The sequence below is a fragment of the Rissa tridactyla genome, chromosome Z (assembly GCF_028500815.1).
Source record: "Rissa tridactyla isolate bRisTri1 chromosome Z, bRisTri1.patW.cur.20221130, whole genome shotgun sequence".
Classification (NCBI taxonomy): Eukaryota; Metazoa; Chordata; class Aves; order Charadriiformes; family Laridae; genus Rissa; species Rissa tridactyla.
The window spans coordinates 21784974-21806528 of NC_071497.1; the positions used below are offsets into that span (position 1 = coordinate 21784974).

Here is a 21555-nt window from a genome sequence, read left to right on the forward strand (position 1 = left end):
GAGACCTTATAGCAGCCTTCCAGTACCTGAAGGGGGCCTACAGGAAAGATGGGGAGGGACTCTTTATCAGGGAGTGTAATGATAGGACGAGGGGTAACAGTTTCAAACTGAAGGAGGGTAGATTTAGATTGGATATTAGGAAGAAATTCTTTACTGTGAGTGTGTTGAGGCACTGGAACAGGTTGCCCAGGGAAGCTGTGGATGCCCCATCCCTGGAAGTGTTCAAGGCCAGGCTGGATGGGGCTTTGAGCAGCCTGGTCTAGTGGGAGGTGTCCCTGCCCAGGGCAGGGGGGTTGGAACTACATGATCTTTAAGGTCCCTTCCAACCTGAACCATCCTATGATTGCTCAAAAAAAAAAAATCCAACCCCTTCTCTGTTCACATCCATTTTTTCCCAGTGCAAGCACGACAGGCAGTAGCTCCCTATCTGGGTTTTTTGGGTGTGTGTGATGGGCTCCCACTGACAGACCTTTCATTTCTCTAGCTCCATTCCGTGTACAGGCTAGAAACTCAAAGAAATAAGTGCAAGGCAGAAGCCGTGCTTCACCTTTGCAAGACATCCACCAATATTGGGATGAAAGATAGGAGCAGGTCACTGATTGCTACTGCTTGAAGAGCAAAGTGGTAGAGCTGTCAGCTGGAAGTAACAAAAAGTACATGCCCTTCCCATGGAAAAGAGAGTGCAAATGTATCTGCACCATGCTGCTTTAGCTGCCCCTTTCCAATGATGAATTCTTGCAGCTATTAGTTTGTAAATTGTCTTCCTTATATTCCTGCTTCAGTTTGCTCACCCTTTGGATGCTCACACTGTGGTGAAACGACCACAGCAGCTGCACGTCAGTGCTCAGACGTGTGAGTGGATACCCTTTGGTTTTAGGGAGTGTGGAACCAGGGAGTCATGCTCGCTGTTGCACAGCCTTTAAGGATATCAGTATGGCAAGTGTTAAACCAAAAGCAAAGCTATGCAGATAGAGGGAAGACAATAACCTTAAGTGGTGGAAGACAATAAATGGCAATGGATGTTAGCCCCTCTTACAGACTTCAAGGATATAACATTAATTATAATTTTAACTGTTGCTTACCCTGTATCAATCAGAGTAATTCATTCCAGTTACCCATGACACTCAATCTTAAACCACACCAAATCAAGATCACCAATCGTGTGAAGTTATAAAACATGTTTTGCTGCAGAAGCATTAATGGCCTAGGCTGGGAAAAAAAAATCAATGGTACATTTCAATACAAAAGCCACCTGAGCCTTTACTAGAGAAGTAATAAGGCATTTATTATTTCAAGAGCCCTGCATTCACAATATCCCCTTTCCAAAGAAAACACCCCTTCCTTCCCATTTTTTATGAGGCTAATTTGTAGTATGTCACCACTGTGAGACTTCTGAATGTGTTCAGAACAAGACAATAAGAGTAAGCCACAGATGAATGATGTGTAGTAAAAATCAATAAGCCTTATAACTAGTCACTAAGGGAACTGATTTTATGCCTATAAAAATAAAACAATTATAGCAATATTAATGGCAGATTCATCATAGCAATATAAAAAGTCCAAGTGTGCTTGTCTGTTGGGAATCTTTAATTCATCCTTCTGTATTAAGTATTCACAAGGTAGAAGAAATGGAACCGACTTCAAGAACAAGCTTTAACTTGCAGTAATTCACCCTGTCAAAAAAAAAAACAAACACAAAACCAAAAAAACCCAGTGAAACTTTAAAAAACAGTTTTGACAAGCAATATAACTGGGATATGCAGGAAAAGACAAAAGTTAAAGCCTCAAAAATCTGACCAGTAAATCTGATTTTTTTTCGTGTCATGATTAGTGACTTCATATTACTGTGTACTGTGTTAACCACACTGTAACAAAACAGGCGGTACAGCCACATAAAGTATTTATTTTGTGGTAACGCAGATTAAGCACAGCAAGGAACTTTTTTTTTTTTTAATCGACACATCCTCTGTTTTTAGGCCTCTATTCATGGGGGAGAGGGGTGCATTCAGATATAATAGAAAAAATTTGCCTATATAATTTATAGCACACAGAGCTGCTCTACAACAGGTATCAGAGAATTAAGTTCCACTAATACCATCCAAGGTGTTACTATGGGCCTTTTTTGAGCTTATCAGTGTCAACTGAAAGAGGTCCACTGCAATCTGGCTTGGACCTCTGGAGTGGACCTCGCCCGCTGGGAGAGGACAACACCACAGGCCCAGCGGGGAGGCATGGGAGGGCTGCAGGTGCACACCAGGAACTGAGCCACAGGGAGAACCTCTGGGCACACAGACTAGTAGCTGTGTGTGGTAGCTGCAGCCTCCGCTGTCTACAACTATGACACATCTTTCAAAGCGGCCCATAGACACCGAGAAAGTACAAAAACAACTTATTTTCTTTATTCTGATTGCCAAATTATTTAAGGCAGGTATAAAAAATGAAAGCATTCGATATACATTTTACATAAAATAAACGAGATTACAGCATAAAACAAGTAACCAGGCAATGGCATTAAAGTCCCTCTTCTAAAACTCAGTAATTGTAAACATTAAAAAAAAGACTGCAGGACTATTCAAGTAATAGAACAATCACAGATGTCTTCTGGTATGCAGGCTATTAGGTTATCTGCCGTTCAAGATTATCAAAAAAGACATTTCATTATTCACAGATGCTCATTATCTCCATTTAAAATCTATACATTATATACAACACAGTTTTTGTGGTACTAGGATCCCCATGCCTTCCAAAGGTATATTTTTCACAATACACAATTACAATGAAACAGTGAATACAGTAACATTTTACACTGATGCATCTTAATAGGAGCCACCAAATAGACGTCTACATTGTACCAAAGTGTCATCACAGTTAGCCTCTCTGAGAGCTTGTGGGAAATATCAGAAGGGTATGCAAGGTTCAGGCACACTGATACATAACAATATTTATTTACAACTGGAAAGAAAGAAAAAAAAGAGAAAAAAAAGAAAAGAAAAGAAACAAACAGCCTTTTGCGGTTAACGCTTTCTAAACATGACAAATACATATCTCCTTTACTGTGTGGTTCGCAACTTAGCAGCAGACCCTGTGTGCGAGCCTTGGTACTGATACAAAAAAAGTAAAGAATATATATATATTTTTATATATATATGTATATATATATATACGCATATATATATATATAAAAACAGAAGTCTAATTACAGCAACATTTGTTACTCTGTGATAAAATCTGCAATTTACAAAAATGAAATGACTGGTTTTTGCCTGCCATTAAGGCATTTCAAATTAACACCATGGAACTGATGTCTGTAATAAAGCGCTTCCTCATGTGATCCAGTCACATGACAACGTACATCTCCAAACTCATCATTCTCTGCAAAAAGAAAGAAGAATGTTTTAGTATGCAGTTTCCTTTTCTCATTGTTTTTTTCTGCACCTCGGATATACCATGAAATGCAATCTGCACAGTACTCTCAACCCCAAGAAGGAAAGACAGCAAGCCATGTCCTCGTCCCTCCCTTGCCAGGAACAACACACTAACAAGTAACCTGTGCCGGCATTTATCTTCTGGGTTCTGGCACCCTCACATCCATCAGCTCTTTCAGGGTTGCAGAACTTCCTCACTCGAATAATTATAGCTAAGAGTCTTACATGGTCACTTGTTTTCAGAGTCAGCTTTCAGAAAGACACCCATAACCATGGAATGTTACACTACTATTTAATACATTAAACTCTGAAACTTGACATGGCAGCAATGAAGGAACACTAATGTTAAGGATGCTTTTGGTTTTTTCACTTGAGATGGGATCATTATAATACAGAAGAGTCTCTTTCCTCTTGAAAAGCAAGGATGATAGTTGAACGGTAAATTCTACTGAAAACCAATAAATAACCAAAGCACAGAATGGGTATGTTAACTTAAATACGATGTCACCTCTAATGGACTCCCAAGCAAACCTCTCTGAAAGCAAAATCAGCAAACCAGGCAGACTTGCAGAGTAGGCAAAGTCTTTATGTTTTTCTGGAAGTACTTGGATCTAACTGAACATGAACTTTAAACCCATTTCATACATAATTTGGATCTTACATTATGTTTCATAATCACTTGTTTTATCTTCAAAACATAGTCTATGGAAAATCTCAGAAGACAGACTACTTCTTAATGATCTATGTTACAGTTAAAGGACACAACTAAGGACAAAATGTCACCTTAAAGAGAATAAAACTGCAATTAACCCAAAGTCCCTTAAGTACTTAAAAATTGAGTCATACAAGGAACTGCAGACCATCAGGCTATAAAATCTATGATTTGCTTTCTCCTCTCTGTGTTAAGATATATAATTTAATATTTACTGGCTATTTACCTTCTTTGTGCAGGAAACATACCAGATGCAGATGCCTGCGCAGCCACCTGCTGAGTGGCAACAAGGGCAGCAGAGGTCAATCCTGAGGGAAAGAAGAAAGGAAGGAATGTTGATATACTTCTGGTTTTAATGGATTTTTGTGCTCAGAGAAATATTAGGAAGTAACTCTAAGGCAAACAGACAGAAAACCCCACCATCAGAAAATGGTGGGGTTTTAACGCTATATAAATGGCAAATACTTCAGGCCACAGTGTTAAGACAGTCTGCCCACTTCATATAGTAAACTGAATTGTCCTTGATAGATATTTTACAAGAAAATACAACATTCCTACTTATTGTATTTCTTTCCAAGAAGTGCACTGCATGATGCCAAGTGGTTTGTATGAGTTCCTGAATAGGAAGCTCAGTAGAAATAATAGGCACCAGGAAACAACAAGAATCAAAAGTCACAGTGAATTACAGAAACGGCATACCAGCTGCTCAGAATACAACGCTTTCATAATAACTTATGATTTTACAGTTTTCCTACTGAACAAGCATAATGCATCCCAAAAGGCATATGGAATCACTGAATCAAACTGAGAAATGTCAAGACTTTTACACAGGAAAAATAACTGCTGAGGCACCAAGTGAACGTAATGAATTAATGTCATTTAGCCACCAATTGTGATAGCATGTATTTCGCTGCATGGGAGGAAATCTCCTTTTAATTCAGCTAGAGTCCAGGGCTACAGAAAAACAGTCACAGACTGGTATAAAACCTAGGGAGAATGAATCGTATCTTACTGTGCTGCTTTTTCACTGGCTGCAACTTTGTGCGCTGCATTTGCCAAAATACAGAGAGTCCTCTTTCAGATGGTCAAATTATAACAAGCTCAAACCCTTGTGACTGTAATGCCTTGTACATAAAATATGTTCAGTATAAAAAGCTTTTGTCTTTGCTACACTTCTTCCATTGCTTACACAACCCTAATTATACAAAAAGGAGGTTGTTTGGTTTGTTTTTTTTACTGCCTTTCAGCCAGTTAATGTCAGTTTGCAGTACGAATCAAAACGTTCATGTGAATGGTAGCCTACCGGTACATCTTTAATGTACTTTAAACTCCAACACCCAGTTTTGGAAACAAAACTTGGTATTTCTCAGGTACGAAGCTATACATTTGCGCTTAGTCCATGCTGTGAATTTTCAAGCTTTCTTCCTAAATGTAAAGCACTTCTGATTTAACAAGGGGATCTCTATTCAAAATGCTTCATGTAGGCATGATTTCCAATGTCAAGGTAACAACTCCATGAGGCAAGCTAATCCCACCATTGGAAATCTTCTGCTCACCTTGAAATGGGTCATATTGTCCAGGTATAAGGGGGTAACCCATTCCAACATGTGTGTGATGGTGCGTATGGAGATGCCGCTGGCTAAAAGGAGAATGACGGTCTCGTTCCCTTTCTGCTTCCCGTTCACGCTCAGCTGCTGATTTTTCCACAGGCTAGCAGCAGAAAGAAAAACGATGTGAAATTTTTTGAAGGGATGAAATCACAATAAAACCACACTTGCTATTACCTGGCAACTACCTTTTGAATTCAAATGATGAAAGTTATTTTTTCTGAAGAACTATCATCTCTACTGGATTATTTGCACTTGATTCTAATCCAAAACTAGTCTATCTGGCTAATGGAAGATTTTCTAAGGCACAGAGACTTTGAGGCAACGCACTGCAGCTTGAAGCCACCAGGATGACTTTCAGTTCTGGGCTCCCTTCAGCTTGGCTGACTTGCCAGTGCCTGAACAACCTAGCTGAGCTGCTGAAAGCTGATGTAAATGAATCCTCATCCCTCTTTAATGTACTCTGGGGATCAAGCCTGCTTGAATAGCAAGAAAGCCCTTTTAAAAATAGAATCAGAGTCAGGGACTTGCACACAATTAAAACTAGCACCAACTTATCTGAAAGTAAAATAACAGTATTTGCTCAATGTGGAAGTCTTCAAAAATGGGGACTGGTAATCTGCTATTTGGAAGATGCGGCTTCTTGGCAAATACAGGGAAGGGATATTACCAAACCTCACAGCCCAACTTCTCATTTCATCATCTGTTTCCAAACAGGAGCTTCCTCTTTAACTGCAATAAACTGTGCACCAGGAGGTGTTTCTGACTCTATGCTTCTACGTGAGTCCATTCATTTAAAGACAGGAAGACTCCGAGCACAGAACTGTGTTATATGTGTCACTTCCAGTTTATGCCATGGAAGCATCCTGACTATAAATTGCTTTTATTTTAAGCAGTACTATAAAGACGAATCATGCATTCAGAGCTTGATGCCAGATTGTGTGCTTCTTAAAATTATGTTCTCTACCCCTCCCCATATGTACCACTCTTCAGTAACAACAGATGAAGCCTTACAACAGGGGACTTGCTGCGATACTGGTTGGCATGCTGCTGGAGCAAATCCAGTGCTTTGGACTCAGTGGTTGATTTCGCATTGATGCTTGGGCTGGTATTGACTTTCTCCGCCTCTTCTCTCCCTGACATCTTTCCATAAACTGGATAATGAAATCCTGGAGAGAGATAGGCCCCTGCAGGTAAACAATAAATACCATATCAAATTATTGGGTTTACATTTTGGTCATATCAAGGTGGGAGGAGGGGATGCCAGGACAGAGGATAACATCAAAAATGGATCACATGACTATCAAACGGCATCTTTGCTCTTCAATTTCTTCACCTAATTTACCCTGATGAATGGAGGTTATAAAGAGGGTTCAGCTGATAGCCATTTCAGACATTTATGGGTCCTCTTTAAGTGAAAGGAATAGTAACTATAATGGTTCTGACAGTAAGTGCTTAGAATATTTTTATAGGCAATAAACTATCTGTCAGTCTAACAGCAATAGCAGACTGTCAAGGGTTGAGAAAACTGTAGCTGGGAATTGTGACAGTTCATAAAAGCAACATCTTGTATTAAATCAGTTTCATCTACAGAACTTTCCCTAGTGGAAGCAAAAGCAAAACAAATGTCACCCATGAAGCTTCTAATTTACCCTAGCTACTAACAGAAACATTAAAATGCAGGCTTTACTGCATTTTGAGGGTGTAAATCTTAACTACCGTGCAAGGCAATTTTCAGAATACATACCAGGATAGCTGTGCATTAGGACAGGAGAGACTGCGCGATAGGCTGGATGGTTGGGATCGTACATCTGTGGATAAGGATAAGCATGCAAGTACTGGATATATGACTGATGCTGACTCATTGGTGAGGAAACTGCTACTCTAGCACCCCGAGAGTCCTTCCAATTTACAGGAGTCTTTCGATCATCGTTTTTTATCTTGCTCTCATCCACTGATTGAGAATCAGAACGCTTGACCTCTTTAGGCTCCTCTTTAATGCTCGCTAATGAGACAGGAAGGTTAGGCAGGGAACTTTCCTTGTTAGGTGTTTTTCTAGGGCTGTCTTCTTTTAATTTTTTCTCACGATCAAGTTCTTCTGGTTTTTGCTGATCAAGGTATTTGGGCTGATAGACATAATGATGCCATGTTCGTGAATCTGGATCCTAATACGGAGGAGAAAAAAAATTTTGTTCTGAACTTAGATGTTAAAATGAGATCACTATTGATATTTCGCATACTTCAGTTAATGTATTTTTAATAGCTGTTTTAATAACATATCCCTATTACATAGAGGAGAGGTTTGCTTGCTACAGGGTGCCTTGAGCTCAAAGTCAAACCAATATTCTCATGAAGAAGCAAGAGACTATTATCAAAATTTAATTCAATTGCTTCATCTTATATCCTTCTTCATGCCTTTAACTAGTTTAATCATGAAATACATATGCATTGTATCAAAGTTCTGAGACCACCCTATTCATAAAACATTTTAATTAAATCCCACAGAGAGATTTTCCCACTAGAGAGCAAAAAATACCCGTGAACCACAAAATTAAAGCTGGATAATGATATGCCAGAGCAGTTGGATTACCTGGAACGATGAACCTGAAAACCTGATCTAGCTGGGAAGATTCTAATGCTGCCTCTGATATTGCAAACATACAAGAATCAGCGGAAGTCAAACATTAAGGCAGACTTCTTCAGCCGCCAGTCTTATTTCAAGTTGGTAAAATTACACATGGGTAAGTATTTACCAGATGAGGACCACATGGTTTAAAGAATATGTACAGGATATCAGAAATACATTTTTGCATAATATATTACATAGCCCAGTTTATAAACACGTTATAGAACTAGTTAGGTGAGTTCTTTACAAGACTACACCAAATTAGTACTGAGCAGTAACAGGAAGACTTTTTCCAATACAGGATATGCATGACCTAATTGTAAACATCGTCTCCAACTGATAGACATTTATGGCAGATGCAACAGAAACATAAGCACACAACCAAACGCTTGGACAGGCTGGTTCAAATACTCATTTGAATCAGCAGAAATCTTCCCCTACTCAGGGCTGTACCATCCCACTTCCTTTAGAGCTCCCTAACTCCCACTCACCTGACCCCACTGTACCTTCAAAGACAGCCCGTAAGGGCGAAGTCTGGGATGCACTGTACACCAGACATGAAAGTATCAAGCATTGAGGCCCCGGTTCAGAGCAGAGACAGTCGCATTGCCTTGAATGAAGGCAATGTGACATCTAGGAAGGTCAGCACGAAGCCACTGGATGAAATTCTGGTTCCACTGAAGTCAATGGCAGAACTATCACTGACTTCAATGGAGAGAGAATTTCATCCATTGTGTAGGTCTGTAGGGGCTTGAGGTTGGTTGAGGAGAGAAGGGGAACTTAACTGCTTCAAAAAGGTCACCTTGGGTTAAGATAAAGAGCCAAGCTTCAAGCCAACTCTTCAAAGAACCAGCTCACCCATCCTTAGTAAATGCCAACTGTCATTTAACAAAAAAAAAGAAACACTTCAAACCATGTTTCAAATCTACTTCAAGTCCTCTCACAATGAAAGCTGCTTATTTTGCTCAAAATTTCTCATTTCTGAACTATGCAAATTGCTTAGAATTTACATCTAAAAGAGAAATCTAATTCTATTTTATTCATGCATGTAATTTAAAATAGCCTATTCAGGTCTTAAGCCTGGGTTCTGTCACCACCTTGCAAGATTTTTTTTACTTTTTTTTTCTTTTCAAACAGCTCAACTGAAAGGACTATTGGTCTATTCACAGACTACAGTACTATCCAGCATGAAAAAAGGATGGAGGTGCTTGTTTGGCTGCAAAGGTAGAAAACCACAGCAGAATCAGGGACAAAATCTTATATGGCTTAAGGATAAATCAAGACACTCTTGTTCAAATTCCCGGGATCTCACCTGTTTAAATCTTGTGGTTGGATCTACTCCCGTTTGCTTCATGGAGTCCATAACAGACTTCATCTCTACAGCCTCCTTTATGAGCTGGTGGTTCTCCATTTGTTTGGCTTTGAAACTGTCAGACTGAAGCTGCTGCTGGTGGTTGGAAAGGATCTGTGATTTGCTCGTCTCCTCACCTTTGTTAGGGACTGATGACCCTATCTTAGTGTTATTTTTGCTGGATTCTGGAGTTGAAGGTGCCTTTGAAATAGTGGCAGATGGAATATTCTTCTGCTTGTTGTCATCCTTCCCAATCTCCTTCAAGGGGGGATCATTTTTCCTTTCACAGTCCCTCCCAGTTTGTGCCATTTTCTGTTCTGCTAGTCTCTGGTCCTCATAGTATTTTTCATACTGCTGCCTGTAAGCAGGGTTAGAGGCCATTAAGGACTTTTGGTCCATATAGAGCCCATAGGCATACTGTCCGTAATAAAGTGACTGAGCAAGTGCAGGGTGTCTTTGCGTTATTACTGACTGATGTTGTGGCTGCAAATTAGAGGAAGTGCTTTCGCTTTTCTTGGCATCCAACGGTTCTGCCTTCTCTTTCTTTTCAGCCTCTTCCTCAGCCTCTTTTTTGATCTTCAGTCCCTGTGGGGTACTGCTGTTCCCAGCTGCTGGGGCACTGACCTGTCCAGAGTGCATGTAACTTGGTGAATAATAAGGATCGTAGCCATGGTAATAGGGAGAATGGGACTCTTTCGCTTGAGCCGATTGTGCTGTGGTTGAAGAATGTCCTTTTACAACACCATCCTTATTAGAAATAATATCCGATGGAGAGCTGGCCTTTGACCTCATGCCCTCTGACCTGCTGTCAGAGCCACCATCATCAGCTGCATCAGAAATATCCGAGTAAGCAGGGCTGTTGGTTTTAGTGGCTGAGTTATCTGCGCCGTTTTGTGTCAACACGTGCAGTGGCGCCATGGCAGATTGTCCATTCACCAAAGTGCTGCATTCCATCCTGGAGGCACTCCCTATGGAAGGGCTGGGCGCATTGTCTGTGAACGTGTAAACCTTATCAGCTTCGGCCTTAATACTTGCCATCCTGCTCTCTTGAGACTCTGACAGTCCATTAGCTAACACTTCATTCTTGTTGAGATGGTCCTTCAAAAAATGTCCAGATAAGTCTTTCCCAGACCCTTTTGAATCCTCCAGCTTTCCCAGCTTAGAATCCATCTTGGGGCTTCCCGTCTCTTTGCTTTCTTTGTCCTTCAGCTTTCGCTTCTCCTTTTTCTTTTTGTCTTTGAGTGATGTGAGAGCTGGGTTTACAGTGCTTGGCTCTCCCATAATTGTGGGCTTTGGTTGAATAGGTTTTAGCGGAGGGCTCTTTGGTGTAGCCTGAACAATAGTAGTTGTTAGAGAGGGCAGTCCCGGTATTGTCCCTGTAGTGGTGGTTGTAAAGGCTGTAGTAGGTATAGCTATTAATTGGGGAGGAGTCGGTGCTGGCGCTGGGGCAATGGGCCTTGCTGTTTTCAGTTTGGAAAGGTTTTTATCCACTTTGCAATTGTTGGCTTTCTTGCCTTTATCACCCAAACTCTTCTTCTCGATTAACCCTTCAGCCTCCAATTTGGGCATTTCCGTTTGCAAATTGCCATCTGCTACTGAGCAATTATCCAGTGTGGCTGCCATATTAGAAATTACCGGAAGGCTGTTCAATTCACTGTTCAGACCTTTCTTTTTGCCAGAATTCTTGCCGGTTTTGGAACTGGTAACTGAACCGGGGCCGTTGCTGGTCAGTTCCCTTTTTCCCTTGGGTGTCCCTGGGGTAGTGATGGAGGACGGAGATGTCGGTGCTTTTAGTGGATCAAAGCCTGGCAAATTTGTGCTTGGCTCACTGCATTCAAGTGCCACGTTACTCAATGCTTCCTCACAGTCTGAAATTTTGTCTTCACTGTCAGGCTCGAACTCCAGCTTGTTCTCTGGGTCTAAATGTGCATGAGCCTGATGGTATCGTAGTCCATTAATGTGCTTGTACTTTTTGTTGCAGTTGGGGTGAGGACAGTCAATCAGCACTGGAGAAGAGCAGCCTTGGTCCAAAAAAGTAGTCTCGGGTTTCCCCTGTGGGGTGGTGGGAGTGCTTCTAGAGTTAGTACGAACGCGTTTTCCAGATTTATTGTCCTCCGAACTGGAGTTCAAATCTAGCTCCATTGGAGGCTTAGTCTTCCTCTTGTTTGTGGATGAGGGGCTGGCTTTGACTTCATCCATGGAGCAGTTTGGGGGTGTCCTGCGCCCACTTGAGTTCAGGCTGCCCCTCCTCCCCTTCCCATTGGCACCACCTCGATTCTTATTCTGAAGTCCTCTGGACTCTGCAAAACTCGCATCGTTCCCAGGTACAGCTGCAGCTGCAGCAGACCTTGCTCGCTTTCCCCTGCCCCGTCCTCCACGCATTTCCAGGTCACTTGTTGGCGATTCACAAAACCTATATAAACAAGAGCAGATTTCATCAGCAGGAACTGTGAACTGAATGAATACCAAAACACCACCACTTCTAACAGAACCTTCACACATGTTAAAGATGTCCTTCTTCCAAATGAGAACGCTACAGTCTCCAAGGGAAAGTCATTAACAAAGGACAAAAACGGTAAGAACAAGACCACCTAATTAGAACAATTTAGAGAAAAAATTTCCAAACTTACAAAAATGCATTTTTAAATTAGCTGTTCTCTGATTGAGTCGCATGTATTTCCCCTTCCCTCTCAAAAACACGAAACAAAAAGAAATAAAAACACCCACCCCGCATTTCAGTGTGGAACTGAGAATTACTTGTTTCACTGGTGCACGTTTTCAATTATAACCAGTTGTTTTTTATTAATCTCTGCACGGTCTCTTGACAAGAGATTAGGGGTGAAAATACAGCAGAGAAAAAACAGACTCAGAATGATTGCCTACCTAGGAGGGGCCCAGTCATGCTTTGTGCAGTCCAGCAGTGTTCCTACATAAGTCTTGTTCCTCCATGTAACATTTACCACTAGGACACCTGCCAGTGGGAGAAAAAACAAAGTATTATCACAGTCAGAACAATAATTGGGGTAGGCTTTTTGTTTTGCTCTTTTTTCATTTTTTTCTTTCCTTCCCCACAAAGTGAGACCTTTATTCTCATTTGCTTTCAAATGCTGTGGTCTGTACTCTTCCTCTTTTCTGGTTTCAGTGACCTCAAGTTAAAACCCACAGGAAAAACAGAAAACGACAAAGAACAAGAGTGTGTGTGCGCATGTGTATGTCTGTAAGAGAGTGTGCCTGTGTGACTGTGTGTGTAATCAAGATACAGCTGACAGAAGGAAATGGGTTTTGCCATGTCCTGCTGTAAAACAGCAACACTCACCTCTTAATTTTGCTATTATTGCACATAATTGCTTTCACTTGGCAGCCAGCCAGCATAAACTAAACACCAGTTACAGTGTTTAAATCAGTAGGTGACTGAGAAGAATCTCCTTTGCTTTGAACAATATGATAATGATGCTTCTATTTATTTGGAATTGCATATATCCAAACACACAAACACACACACATGTATGCATCGCAAGTTTCGTTCAGCAGATATAGATGGAGATGTGTAGTATTTGCCTTGCTTTTTCTTCTGTGGAAAGTGAGGTACTAGACAAGAAATTGCAACCACACAGCAAAGCTAAGAGGAATCACAATATAGATACTTGGGAAGAGGGATTCTTTGAAAAATGCACTGTTGTTTAATTGCTTTTCCACCTATGACTTTTATTAAATGTAAATTTGTCAGCACACCTGAAGCAGACTTCTAATTCACGTTTATTCAAATTATCCCTGCAAATACGTGCATGGCAAGGATATCCTAAGTAACAATAAAACAAATGTGGGGGATGTCATCCCAATGTTTTCAGGTTGCCCTCAAACACTTCTTCACATAATCTATCATCATGTTTATGGTCTAGCCAGCATAATGGCACCTTTAATTCATTAACTTCCACAGATAAACACAAGGTAGTATTATGTCTATAGCCATGTCTTCTCATTAGAACGTACACTGAAATGAAAAATACATTTTACCTAGCAAAGAAAGGCACAATGCAAAATGTTTCTGATTTATGAGAGGCGTGAAGACAGTAACTCACAGCTGCCAGCCTTCTGACTTGTTTTTCCTCTACACTTCCCTTGTTCTAGCTGCAGCGTTTCTGTAACGGATATAATAATGGCATTGCGCCAGAACGTTTCCAGCCAGCCTTTTTGCTTTGTCTTACCAGTGCCATTTCTAATTCTGCACTAAAAGCCATCCTTCTCTGCTGCACCAAGGTAAAGTAAACATGCAACCAGCCGCTTATTTCCTCAGGGGCCTTTTAACAGTGGGAAGCATTTGAAGTGTTGTTAGCAGAGGTACCAAGGAAGAAGGGATTTCCTTGAAAATTCTCTGTAGCAGATTTGAAAATTATTCCCCATATGGTTTTAAGCTGCCATTATAATACGGTGACCAGAATTTCCTACGCTGGGGTGGACGGGTCTGAAGGAGGGACGACGAATGGCCCTCCCAGCCAGGGTAAGAGTCGGGCTCCAAACACCTACAAGGACCAAAGTTAAACCGCTATGCCGGATTTTTATGACCTACGCAAACTTGGCAGCACGGAAAAAAACAACATACATTTTACCCTCGCCGCGGGAGAAGGCGGCTGGACGCTGCCCGGAGCTGCCGCCGGGCCCGGCCCCGCTCCCGCCCGCCTGCCCTCAGGGGCCTCTGCCACCGCCAACCCCGAGGGGCGCCCCGGCCCCCGTCGCTATTGGTCCTTCTCCTGATTGGCAGCCGCCACCGCCAGCCCATTGGTGGCAGAGGCCGAGCGGGGCGGGGCGGACAGGGCAGCGGGCGGCGCGGGGCTGTGTCGGCCGCGGGGCAGCAGCGCCGCGCACCCTCTGCCGCCTCCTGGGCCCGGGCGGCGGCGGTGGGGCGTTAGGCGGGCAAAGGCATGCGGGCGGAGAAGACCGACGGCCGGAAAAGGGCGCCTGCGGCCGAGGGAGGCCCGGCGGGAAGCGTCCCCCCGCCCAGGAGGGGAGCGGGGGTTCCACAGCACCGGAGCGGCGGGGAGCCTGCGGGGCGGCAGGTGGCCTGCGGGGCGGCAGGTGGCCTGCGGGGCGGCAGGTGCCGTGCCGTTCTCGGCCTGTGCTGCCATCGCGGCACGCCTGGAGACCTCTGCTCCTGCCCAGGTGTGAGGCGGAGAACACACCAGCAGAACCACAGGGTGGTGGAAAGCGGGTTTCTCGCAAGAAGCAACTCCAGGCTATGCCCCATCTGCCACTTGCCCACTAGAGATTTCTCTGGTAACCTTGATGCTTTCCTTCCACCTTAGCAGCTTGTCGGCTGCAGCTCCATAAATGCTCCTAGTGAAAATGGCCATCGCTAATTTCTGCTACATTGTGCAGCCCATCTCCCTGCAGCAGCACAACTGCTCCCTCCTGCCCACGGACCAGTATCTGTCCAATCTCCTCCTAAGCGTTCCAAGCAGGGAGGGCTTCCTGACTTCCCACGGAGTATTACAGGAGAATTAAGTCTGCCATTTACTTTGCCCCAGCTAGCAGCTAGTTCACCTTTATCCGTTTGTTAAAATGTAATTGTTAGGGTTTGTTGTTCGGTTGTTTGGTTTTTTTTGTTGTTGTTTTTTGTTTTTTTTTTAAATCGAGGTGTATTCCTAAAGAAGGCTCCATCTTCCTCAATACTTCTAGTCTTGCCTGTCTCTTTGTGCACTTTATTTATTTATTAATTTCTATAACAGACCTAGGGTTAGTCTGCTACCTATTAATAGAAAAGAGGGTGAAGTAGCAGGCACGGAGTAGGTATAATAATAAAAACCCCTGAAATCAATACACATTTCAGTAATTCTTAGAAGACATTCAAATGACCTTCCAGTGTAAGAAAGTCAATACTTCAAAAGCAAACACAAGTAAGTTCCTCCCTTAAAGTCAGTTACATTTAGCATCTCATTAAGTTTGTTAGTCTTAGCAAAGGCCCCAGTATGTAAGTAGGAGGGAAGATTAATCTCCATGCTGTGTTAGAATAACTGTGGCAAGGAATAAATTTCCTTTCCCTAATGAACCGCACATTCCTCAGCCACAGGTAAGATTCCACAGAACCAGCAGTGAAGGTAGCTCATTTAATCTTCTAAGATTACCATAGAAATGGGTCAAGAGAATGTAAGTAACACGGGAGGTAGGGCTGACCCCTAAAGAAACATGCAACTGGAGGTTTATTAGACCAAAGCACTGGAAAATGAAAATGGAGATGAGAAAGGTAAGTAGTCTACATTATACACTAGATGCACTACTGAAGAGAAAGGATTATTGTCGCTGCACCCAGTCAGGGTGTACTGTTACAGGTTTCTTTGATCCAAAATACTTGTCCTGGCACAGACTTCAAGCTCAAAACAAGAACCTCTGCTGGGACACCGAAACAGGTTGCCCAGAGAAGTTGTGGATGCCCCATCCCTGGAGGTGTTCAAGGCCAGGCTGGATGGGGCTTTGAACAGCCTGGTCTAGTGGGGGGTGTCCCTGCCCAGGGCAGGGGGTTGGAACTAGATGATCTTTAAGGTCCCTTCCAAGTCAAACCATTCTATGATTCTATGACTTCTCTGCACTGTCTCAGAGGCAGGACACAAATAGTACCACAGCAGTCTTCAGTTCAGCTCCGAGTATTGCATCCGAGTACACTGGGCATGCAGTCACAGATGCACTAACCCTTCTCTAAGTTGTTCCAGCTCCTCTTTGGAGCGTGCGTGTGATGGGACATAGCTCTCCACATCCTCCCTCCATCTTATGAAGTAAGTAACATACAACATACAGGATCAAACCTCACTGGGGCTGTGCCAAGTCATAAGAAGTCCCTGTAATAAGACTTCCCATTACATTAGACTACACATAATGTAAAAATCATTTGTTTAGCAGTGCCTGGACAAGAGTGAAAATGCAAAGACAGTCTAAGGAACTCACAGGTTTCATACTGTCTGAACACAGAGATGTATTTTCACCTTAAAAAAAAAGCCCAAGAAGCCGAACTATTTAAAGTAACCATTACTGAAGAATGGGAGATGAATTCAAATGCTTGCAATGCTGTGTACCTGAGGGTGTCGGGCCTCTAAGATTCTAATTCAGGAAACCTGGCCAAATATCTAATCCTGTTCTTGTGAGGTTGGATCAAACAGTAGTGAATATATTTAGACTACATGCAAATGTTTCTTCCACTGAGTAAGGGTGTCAACTCAAAGAGTTTCACCAATTACCAGAACACAGTTCACAACATTTGGATGTAATAAACTTGTCCCAAAATGAGGGTGTAAATGTTTTGTTTTAATTTGGTTTATCATTCCATTTGCAAACTACATAACTATTCACAGTTACAGTATATCTGAAATTAGCAATATCGTCCACAATCTTCAGTGTGAAATACCCTAAATTAAAGCAGCCAAGAATAAGAAAATGAAAATTTCAAAAATTACTGCCCATGCTACTCTTTATCATTCAGGAGGAGACAGAGTAAGTGATGAATGTGTTATGTGTAGGAATTACGAGATGGCGTCTAACACAGGAAAATGGGGTCATGTTTCCTGTAAGTGTTACAGTTCACCTACACTAGTCAGTACCTTTTCTGCCGAAATCCATCATTAGCTTTAATCACACACAAAAGCCTTAATGTACAGCAAAGGTGCACACAGGATGTTACCAAGTGCCCACTACTGTCAATAGAAGTCCCTCATTTAACACCAAGGGGAATTTCATTAGTCTGTTCGGAGCAAGAAAAAAATCTGTATGTTCATGTTTTCCTTCACAGTGCATGTACCATTGTGAGCTTTTTTCTTTACTTGTCACATTCATAACCACAAGTTTATGGCAAAAATTACCCAACAACAGATAGGAAAAGCTAACGCATGCCTAGAGGAGCACAAAACCATTTTACATATGCAGTTCTGATAGACATAATGTAATAGTCTGTACAAAATAACTGTGACAATTTGTACTTGGTTTTTATTATAGAATGAAAGGTCACGTCACAAATGTGATCTGTAATAAAATCATTTTCAGAAATCTACAGAATGAAGTACATTTTATGAGTTCTGTGGATGCAATGTATCTGTGCTCTTTCCCTTCTTCTCAGTGACTGCATAAGGAAGACGAGAACTAAAATTGGCTGTTAACTACATTTATAGAATGAAATATGTCATCGCAAATTGGAAAGGAACTATCTAAATTTCTTGTTCACTACTTGAAAAAAGAGCCATGCTCTTTTAAAGTCAGCCTAACAAATGCACATGTGTTATTTTGACGTAAAAACTTCACAATTGCAAGGCATCTTCAGAACCAAGCCAGGGTACCACTCAATGTTGACTACCTTGACACTGCGCTTCTAGCGGCCACATCCGGCTTGTAAGGATCTACTCAAATCTAACCAGATACACTCTTGCAGATGGTCCATCATGTAAAGAACAAAAGACTGAAGGATCTAGTCTTAAACAGATACTAATTCTTTTGCTTTCTTGACTCTGTTTTCCGCAATGAACATAAACCAAGAATTTTTATGCTTTGTATTCAAAACTTTGAAAATGAAGTCATGTGGTTAGGAATCAAATTATCACATTCATATCTTAAATGCAGGCCCCAGTTTTTGAAAATACTGGCTTTAGAAAACAAATACATTCAAATTCCAATATAAGTAGACATTACTCAATTAATCAGACTGGAAAGCCTGACTTAATGTTTACAGCATAGGCTGCTTTTGTGTTCACATCACAGCAACTGCTACAAAATTCTGTTTTAGTTCAAGTTGATTATTTTCCCAGAAAACTCAAAAGACCAGTTATTTGAATGGGTGAACAGGTATGCCTTCATTTTTGTAAAAGGAGCTGTTCCCTCTGCTCTTAGCAGAGAATCTGGCCAAAAGTATCTGCCAAACTCTGGAGAAAGCAGATCTGCATGAAGTCCTTCTGAACAATTCTGTAACTGATTTGTTGAAGAACAATTAAATGATATTCCAAAACTAGGAACCGTTTGTTTGCTTTTCAGTCACCAAAAGTCCCTTACGTTTAAAAGGTCACATAATTCACTTATACTTTAACATAAGTGGAGTCCTACTTGCTCAAAATTCCCATTGCCTTTACTATTCTGAGTATCATTTTAAGACAACTTTTGCTGATGACAGAGGAAGATCTACCAAAATATACTCTGCTTTGTAGTAATTGTTTAAGATTACTTGTTAAAACAAATATGACAAATTCTTGTCGCAATATTCCTGTGGCATAGGAGCTCTTCAAAGTTGAGGTGCAATTCTCAGCATTGAGAAGGCATCACATCATCACTTGACATAACATTACAGCAAAATCAATTCCTCGTATCTTTATGATCAATGAGTCCACAAATTTGTTTGCAAACCGAATTCCATTTGCCTTTTGTTCCAGCCTTGCCAAGTACAAATAATCCAGACATGCCTGGGATAGCCAAACTGTGGCATATCTGTCATCAGTGAGTACACTGCCACCATGGATTAAACACATTTTAGTCTGCATCTGGCACTGCAAATTTTTTAATCCCATGTATATCTATTTGACATCACTGTTCTAACAATAACTAAAGTATATGAAGTGTAAAAAACCGCAAGATGAAACTCTATAATCTTAGGATTATCTCAAGCTTTTTCATTGCCATTCGTTTAGTAAGAACAGTATAACTCATTTGCCTCAGAACATCCACCACATCATCATCAATCCCAGATCAACATATACACCTGCAATTCATCCAAGCATAAAAAACACAGAACAATGTTTATATTAGACTTGCAATGCAAATGGCTTATTTCTCCCTGATTGCTTCCATCAAGAAAATAATCTAAAATTAACAGTAAACATTCTACATATAAAGTCAAGTCTACACTGAATACTGATCTGGTAGACATACAATTTATTTACTACTTTAATCACACTCTCTGTCTAGCATGGCACAAGAACTTAACTACATCTACAGCAGGTGCACATGTAACAGACATCAACATCAGCAAGCCTGAGAATGTAATGACTGTCAGGTGGCCTGGAAATGTGAGACTGGTGGGGGTTTTTTGGCTTTGTTGGTGGGTTTTTTTGGGGGGGTTTGGGGCTTTTTTTTTTTTTTAAAGCACCCTGCTGCTGTGCTGAATGTTTGAAAAGTCACTTTAACCACATCCTGTAATCAAACCATCTGGAGTGCAGATCTGCAATTAGTCATCCTGGACACCAGACTTGATCTGAACAAATACTGTATAGCAGTGAAGCTGAGAAGACTGGATAGCATCAAGGAAAAGAAACATAATGAAATACTGCTGCTACAGTCATAAACCTTTGAGACGCTTAGCTGTGGTGTTAATTTAGTACTTTATGAAAGCAGAGTAAGCTTAAAGGTTAAAGGGCCAAGAGGCTAAAACCTGCTATTTTAGTTAATGTTGCCCTGCTGGTGGCTAAAGGAGGTTGGCATTACTCTAGCCACATAAACTACGGCAGCTTCTTCAACAGCATAATAAACTTAGTTCATATCCATGTGATTTCCAGTAAGTTCTGAGTAACATCAACCTAGATTTCATGGATATTTTGTTCAAATGGCATGCCCTTTCTTTCCCCCTTCATTATGAAGCCATCAGTACAATATATTTAGAGTAGCAACCACCACCCTATCTTGAAAAAGCTGTGTTATACCTTCAATGATATACAAACAAAACATATATTGCATGGACTTGCATTACATACTCCCATTTGCATTCAGAAAAGAAGCAGCAATTATACAGTGAGAAGTACCTCTTGTAGCCATGGAGTTGGGCCATCAAGGAGACACTTCTTCATCCCACCTAATAATAACTGTAATATATTTTCTTAATCTAGAGGTTTATCCCAGAGCATATAGAAGAATAAACACTGAAATAACTGAAGAAGGCCTGTTTCCCCATGAGCCCATGTGCTTAATACACAAAAGAACACACAGCCACTTCCATCACTGTCACATCTCCCGCAGCCTTTGTTCTGAAGCCTGATGAGCTGTATTGATTTGGGAAAATCATTGACCTTCTTGGAAAACTAGACTCTGGCTTATTCACCACCATCTATTTCTTTCTCATGAAGACAGTTGGTCAATATTCAGCTGAATGGTCAGCTGAAAGAAGCTCTCGTTTCTTTTCTTTTTCTTGCCTCCCTAGTAATATTATGCTTTTCCAGCTTTAGTATAAAACAAAACAGCATGTTAGGAAGACTTGTTGCTGAGGGTGAGCTGAAGTGGTCGTGCCTCTGAACAAAGCTATGACTAAAATGCTAAGGGCAGGCTGGCTCTGGAAAACAGGAAAGCATCTAATCAAAGAGCTTATGTCCCTTATCAGTTATAATAACAATGCCACTATAATCTATCAGTGTGTGTTTCTTCTAAAGACAGTCTGCTTAACAAATAACCAATAAGCAAGATCTAAATGCAAATGGAGAGCTGAAAGAAAAACAAACAGTCCTAATGAAATACAAGGATAACTTTTACACTCATTAAAAGAGCAATAAAAGACTCAATGAAAACTGGGTAATACCCCAGAAAGTACATCAGAGTGGGTCCCAAATGGCTCGTAGGTTTATCCACAACTGAATAGTTCTACTAAAATACAAGCTACTTGGAATGGTGATTTTGAAAACTATGAAGCCACAGTGACCAACATAATTTTTTCCTGTCAGATTTATATCAAAGTGATTATATTTTGGCAGGACTAGGAAAGCTTTTGGATAAATTGCTGTTACACCTCTTGAAAGTCAGACCACATGTTTGCAGTGTTTACAGGAAAATGTGCAATTAATGTTATTATAAACTAACCATAGGTTTCTGACCTCCGGAGTACAACTAAAGAT

The 21555-nt window shown here is 41.2% G+C and overlaps 1 protein-coding gene across 3 annotated transcripts in view; it reads right to left on the minus strand.

Moving 5' to 3' along the window:
- Positions 1 to 1259: 1259 nt before the first annotated feature.
- ZNF608 (zinc finger protein 608) overlaps positions 1260 to 21555 on the minus strand; it is an 89487-nt gene continuing 69191 nt past the window's right edge. For 2 of the 3 annotated variants that reach the window (XM_054186158.1, XM_054186159.1), the window contains exons 4-10: positions 12605 to 12692; positions 9683 to 12134; positions 7492 to 7909; positions 6759 to 6931; positions 5694 to 5847; positions 4364 to 4445; positions 1260 to 3372 (exon numbers count right to left, since the gene is read on the minus strand). In XM_054186158.1, coding sequence (XP_054042133.1) covers positions 3366 to 3372; positions 4364 to 4445; positions 5694 to 5847; positions 6759 to 6931; positions 7492 to 7909; positions 9683 to 12134; positions 12605 to 12692 — 3374 coding nt within the window. In that variant the 3' untranslated portion in view covers positions 1260 to 3365. Of the gene's footprint in view, positions 3373 to 4359; positions 4446 to 5693; positions 5848 to 6758; positions 6932 to 7491; positions 7910 to 9682; positions 12135 to 12604; positions 12693 to 21555 lie in introns of those variants that run through there. The other variant, XM_054186161.1, reaches the window with a different exon arrangement.